General features: G+C 45.4%; 1 protein-coding gene across 1 annotated transcript; it reads right to left on the reverse strand.

The window, feature by feature from the left end:
• Nucleotides 1-5,884: 5,884 nt before the first annotated feature.
• LOC138901436 (uncharacterized) lies at nucleotides 5,885-6,541 on the reverse strand. The gene is made up of 2 exons (XM_070189198.1): nucleotides 6,485-6,541; nucleotides 5,885-6,412 (listed from the first exon to the last, which is right to left on the reverse strand). The coding sequence occupies exons 1-2, from the start codon at nucleotides 6,539-6,541 to the stop codon at nucleotides 5,885-5,887; spliced, it is 585 nt and encodes a 194-aa protein (XP_070045299.1).
• Nucleotides 6,542-6,832: the final 291 nt, after the last annotated feature.

A 6,832-nucleotide genomic window follows, 5' to 3' on the forward strand; every position in this document is an offset into this window, starting at 1 on the left:
GGTATAACAACTTACCCCTTAATTTTATTGACTCGTTTGCTATGCTTGCAGATGCCTTTGTAAAAGTGCACGCTTGGGCCATCAAGGTCGAGACCAGAAAATCAGACCTTTTCAAAGTAAAACAAAGAGATAACGAGATGCTCAGGGAATTCGTGTCGAGGTTTCAAATGGAACTAATGGATCTGCCTCTGGTCGCGGATGATTGGGCCGTTCAGGCGTTCACCCAAGGGCTCAACCCCCAAAGCTCCTTGGCTTCACAGCAATTGAAATAGAATTTGATAGAATACCCGGTGGTAACTTGGGCCGATGTCCATAACAGGTACCAGTCAAAAATTAGAGTCAAGGACGATCAGCTCGGGGCCCCCTCCGGGTCCGTTTATCCCGTCAGAACTAACGACATGTCTAATAGAGTCATCGATCATGAGCCAAGACCGAACAAGGATCGATATCAACCTTATAACGGAGACCGAAGTGGTAACGGATCTGGGCATAATCCTACGAAAAACGAGAAAAGAGACGATCGAAGCCACAATAGTCGATGACTCATGAGAAAAAATGGTTTCGATAGGCCACTCGGGTCCAGGGAGGAATCGAGGTTATCATAATACAACTTCAGTGTCGATGCTACCAACATCGTATCTGCCGTCGGGCGTATCAAAGATACCAAATGGCCTAGACCATTACAGTCCGACCCTACCTAGAGAGTCCCTAACTTGATATGTAAGTACCATGGCACTCACGGCCATAGAACTGAGGGCTGCCGATAGTTGAGAGAAGAAGTGGCCCGGTTATTCATTAACGGGCATCTCCGGGAGTTTCTGAGTGATCGAGCCAAAAATCACTTCAGGAATGGGGAATCCTACAAATAGACCGAGCAAGAGGAACCTCAGTACGTCATCAACATGATCATTGGTGGAGTTGACGTCCCCCAGGGACCAATGTTAAAGCGCACCAAAGTGTCCATCACAAGGGAAAAATGAACCCGAGATTATATCCCGGAGGGGACCATTTCATTCAATGACGAGGACGCCGAAGGCATCATGCAACACATAATGACGCACTGGTAGTATTTGTACTTATGAAAAAATCTCGAGATAAACGTGTGTTGATCAATCCAGGTAGCTCGGCCAAGATCATCAGATCGAGGGTCATAGAGCAGTTGGGTCTACAAGACCTAACATGGCATGCGAAACTACTAAAAGGGAGATAACTCTACCGGTGAACACCGCATAGACCATTCATGAAACGAAGTTCTATGTGATCGAAAGGGATATGAGATATAATGCCCTTTGGAAGGCCATGGATTCGCAACATGATGGTGGTGCTTTCGACATTACACCAGGCGCTGAAGTTCCCCACACCGGGAGGGACCAAGACGATTTACGGAGAGCAGCATGCCATAAAAGAAATGTTCGTGGTCGACGAGGTGATCCCGATGTCTGCACTCTCGACATCAAATAACATGGAGCTGGTTAGGAAAGAAGTAACTAAATAGCAATCACTGATACCAGCACCGACTGAACCGTAGAGCAAGAAGCAGTCGAGGATGATGACTACGGAATCCCTAGGTCGTTCATCGCTCCTGATGATTCTGATGCCACAAAATCAACGGTCGAGGAACTGGAGCAAGTCATATTGATCGAACAACTGCCCGATCGGAAGGTATACCTGGGCACGAGGTTAACTCCGGAGCTCAGGAAAAAACTCAATGAATTCCTTATAGCTAACACAGATTGTTTTGCCTGGTCCCATCTTGATATGACAAGAATCCCGCCTGAAATAACCACTCATAAGTTGAGCTTGGATCCGGAGTTTCACCCGGTTAAACAGAAGAGGAGGTCTTAGTCCGAAGTCAAGCATGTATTCATCAAAGACGAGGTATCCAAACTCCTTAAAATAGGTTCCATTCGAGAAGTTAAGTACCCGGATGGGTTAGCTAACGTAGTGGTAGTATCTAAGAAGGGGAATAAGTTAAGAATGTGCGTAGATTACAAAGACTTGAACAAGGCGTGTCCTAAGGACTCTTTTCCTTTGCATAACATCAATCGCATGATCGATGCGATGGCCAGGCACGAGATACTCAGTTTTTTCGATGCCTACTCCGGGTACAGCCAAATCCGGATAGACCCGGGTGATCAAGAAAAAACTTCCTTTATCACTAAATTCGGTGCCTATTATTATAACGTAATGCCGTTCAACACGCCGATGCCACTTATCAATGCCTAGTAAATTGGATGTTCGAAGAACAAATAGGAAAATCAATAGAGGTTTATATTGACGACATGCTAGTTGAAATATTTGCAGAAAACCTTCAACATATTAAGAAGATACAATATGAAGCTCAACCTGGAAAAATGCGCATTTGGGGTCGGATCCAGAAAATTCCTCGGGTTCATCGTATCCAACAGGGGGATCGAGATTAATCCGGATAAAATTAAATCCATAGAAGACATCACCGTGGTGGATAGTGTTAAGGTCGTACAGAGGCTAACCGGGCGTATAGCCGCATTAGGCCGGTTCAAATCGAGGTCTTTGGACAAAAGGCATCGATTCTTCTCACTGTTAAGAAAGAAGAACAAATTCTCTTGGACCCCGGAGTGCCAGCAACCCTTGGGAGAACTCAAATGGTACCTTTTGAATCTGCCCCTACTCCATACTCCGAAGGCGTATGACCAATTGTACCTTTATTTGGCATTATCCGAAGTGGCGATAAGTGGAATCCTTGTCCGGGAAGAGGAACACAATTTCCTATTTATTACGTTAGTAGAACTCTAGGTGAGGCCAAAACAAGGTATCCTCACCTGGAAAAATTGGCACTCTCTTTGCTAAGCGCCTCTAGAAAGTTGAAACCATACTTTCAATGCTACCCTATATGTGTCATAACCTCTTACCCGCTAAGGAACATTATGCATAAATCTAAGCTCTCGGGTTGATTGGTCAAATGGGCCATCGAAATTAGCCGATACGATATCGAATATCAACCCCGAACCTCCGTCAAATCACAAATTTTGGCAAACTTCGTGGCCAACTTTATGCCAGCCTTGATACCCGAAGTTAAAAATGAATTTTTGTTAACCTCAAGGACTTCCTCGGTAATCTGGACCTTCCTTACAGACGGTGCTTTGAACGCAAAGGGGTCTGGACTCGGCATCGTGTTGAAGCCACCTACGGGAAACATAATCAAGCAATCTATTCGAACTATAAAATTGACTGACAACGAGGCCGAGTATGAGGTTGTGATTGCAGGTCTCGAATTGGATAAAGGTCTTGGGATTGAGGTGGTCGAAGCTAAATGCGAGACCGATGCTCTGGCTAACTTGGGGGTCATCAGTTGATGATGAGAACTTTAACTCAGAAACGGTCGTGCAGCTCATGAAATCGATAGTGGAAGAAGGCCACACCGAAATAAATTTATTAAGTTTAACTTGGGATTGGAGAAACAAGTACATAGACTACTTCAAGACTAGGAAGTTACCCTCGGACACTAAAGAATCAAGAGCTCTACGCACGAAGGCGGCCAGGTTTAGCCTGTCCGAAGGTACTTTGTAAAGAAGAACGTTCGATGGCCCGCTCGCCATATTCTTGGGGCCGGGAGATACCGAATACATCTTGAAAGAAGTTTACGAGGGCACCTGCAGAAACCACTCGGGGGAAAAAAAGATAATCAGGACCGGCTACTACTGGATCGATATGGAGAAAGATGCAAATGACTTCATACGAAGATGCGATGGCTGTCAGAGACATACACCGATGATCCATCAACCCGAAGAGTTACTAAATTCGGTCTTATCCCCATGACTGTTCATGAAGTGGGGAATGGACATCATCACCCCCCTGCCGTGGGCACCTGGTAAGGCTCAATTCATATTGTTTATGACTGACTATTTTTCTAAATGGGTCGAAGCTCAAGCATCCGAGAAAGTCCGAGAAAAAGAAGTCATTGATTTTATTTGGGACCATATAATATGCCGGTTCGGGATACTGGCCGATCGTGTGTGATAATGGGAAGCAATTCATCAGCAGCAAGGTAAGCAAGTTTTTCAAAGACCATAAGATCAACACGATTCTATCCACCCTCTATCACCCTAGCGGAAACGGAAGCAGAATCTACAAACAAGACCATACTTCAAAACTAAAAGAAAAGGCTGACCGATGCCAAAGAAAAGTGGAAGGAAATTCTGCTCGAAGTCTTGTGGGCTTATCGTACAACTTCGAAGGCCAGCACCGGAGCAACCTCATTTTTGTTGATATACGGTGACGAAGCATTGATACCAATCAAAGTGGGGGAACCAAGCCTTAGGTTCCGATATGCAACCGAAGAATCAAACGGTGAGGCCATGAGTACGAGCCTAGAACTGTTAGATGAAAGGCGAGAGGCCGCCCTAGTCTTGTTGGCCTCCCGGAAGCAGCGGATAGAAAGATATTACAACCGAAGAGCCAACCTCCAACACTTCAAAATCGGGGATTAGTGCTAAGGAAAGTAACGCTGCATACCCTGAACCCGAACGATAGAAAGCTGGGACCAAATTGAGAAGGACCATTTCGAGTCATCGGAATTACCGACAAGGGATCAAACAAACTCGAAGCAGGAAACTGTGCACAACTACCAAACAACTGGAATGTGACACACTTAAGGCAGTACTATTGCTAAGGTACATTTTCGTTTACCTTTTTATAATATTATGAATCAGACTAACACTTGCAGGAAATGGCCAAGGGAAAGTATGAAGATAAGGTCTGAAAGTACGCGTTGCACTCTTTTTTCCTTGAACCGGTTTTGTACGAAATGGGTTTTTCGACAAAATTTTTAATGAGGAAACAGTGGATCGTGCTATCTTACATTCAAATACCAGTTTTAAATCGGAGTCAATGGTCACATCAACAGTATCCGAGCCCTCTCAAAGATCGACCTCAAATACTGGGGGCCATCACTCTCGGATTAGACTTCTTAGCAAGGAAAGAAGGGAACTTTGTACTTAAACAGCTTAGGCCCGGTTGTTAGGATTTATTGTAAGGGCCAAATGGTCAAATGAACTGTGCTCGTATAGGCCACCGTAGCCATAATACAAGCTTTTACTCGCTTTCGATCATGTACTTTACACACAAAAATGAAAGAAAGTTCCCACTTTGCTATTACATATTTTTGCCTTTCAAAGCATCGAGCCTAAGGGCCATCTATATTCGGGGAATATCGAGCTCAAGGACTATCCCTGCCCGAGTCTAAGGGCTATCCCTATTCGGGGACTATCTAGCCCAAGGGCTACCCCTGCCCGAGCCTAAGGGCTATCCCTATTTGGGGACTCTTGAGCCCAGGGGCCACCCTTGTCCGAGCCTAAGGGCTATCCCTATTCGAGGACTATCGATCACAAGGGCTATCTCTGCTCGTAATTGTCGTCCGGAATAAGTTCGGGAATCCCGGGCTATCAAATTTCGAAGGCACAAAACCTATCAGGTAGTGCCTAAACCCAAAAGGCTATGGCCATGGTAAAAAAAGGCTCAGAGATGTCAGAAGGCCGTAATCAAAACATAAGGCCTTCAATAAGAATTCAAAACCTGCCAAAATGTTACCCTCGGCAAAAGCATCATCTCAGAACACTTAAGCATTCTTAGGAAACTTCCGGTCGCTTCGAGCAAATAAAATATTGCATCAAGGTCAGGTTCTATTTGGACCTCCAAAAAACAAACGACTTATAACTACATTAGATTCTATGTTAAGGCATCAGAAATATTTGCAAGAATAGAAATCGTGAAAAGATACTAAAATAGTTGAAATTGCCAAAGGGGGAAATGTTATATATTCCAGAATATCTTTACATAGGCCCAACGAAAACGGCCTCAAAATGAACAAAAGAATGTTCACAAAAACTAAAAAATCCTGAGGCATTCATGCTTGATCTTCATTGGAGACCGATTTGTCACCGGAGCCATTGGGGCCTTCAGATTCTTTTGAACCCTCAGAGCCCTCATCGCCTTCATGTTCAGCTACAACCTCAAGTTTTTTCGCCTCCTCGATTTTGACAGACAAGTCGAAACCACGAGCATGAATCTCTTCGAGGGTCTCCCTTCGAGACAGCCGCCTCACATATTCGGCATTGGTCTTCAGGCGGGCCTTCGCTTCCTCAATATCGACCTTGTATTGGGCCACCATCTCCTCGATATCGGCAGAGGTTGTCTCCAACTGGGACCTCATTGGTTCAAGCTTTTCGACTAAGTCGGTGTGCTCCCGCTGTAGGACCGATGCTTCTTTTTGATCCCTATCAAGCTCATCCTGAAGGTCCTTAATGACCCCTTCTTGTTGCTCGCTGAGGAGCTTGTACGTATCCTTTTTTTGGGCTAGCTCCCTGACCTCGAGCTCGAGCTGATTGACCTCGACCCGGTACCAAAGGAAAATCTCATGATGAAGTATCGAGGCCTGCAAAAAGGTGAAAGACGTGAGGGATATCAAAACCTAAGTAAAGTTCAAAGGAACGTAATGATGCCTTACCTGTTTTAGCGCCTGTTGCGCCTTGTTGAAAAGGCACGACACGTTCACCTCATTCATTTTTGCCTGGTCCTCCTAGGTCATCAGGCATCGAAGGTAGCTTGCTACTCCCATGGGAGCAGAAAGAACTCGGGCATCCTCCAGGACGGTAAGAATAATCGATCTCTTACGATCGGGATCTGCGCTCGGGGCGGGGAACTGATTGATCACCTTCGGGCTCGAACTTGGCCCGCCAGTATCTGAAAACGGATCCTTCCTAGGAATTTCTAGGTCACCCAGCCCAGAAAAATCTTCTAAAAGGGACGAGTCCACGCCATCGAAAAAGGAACGAAGGGGATCGTTCGCGCCATG

This window comes from Nicotiana tomentosiformis, chromosome 11, assembly GCF_000390325.3.
Source record: "Nicotiana tomentosiformis chromosome 11, ASM39032v3, whole genome shotgun sequence".
In the NCBI taxonomy this organism is placed as follows: domain Eukaryota; kingdom Viridiplantae; phylum Streptophyta; class Magnoliopsida; order Solanales; family Solanaceae; genus Nicotiana; species Nicotiana tomentosiformis.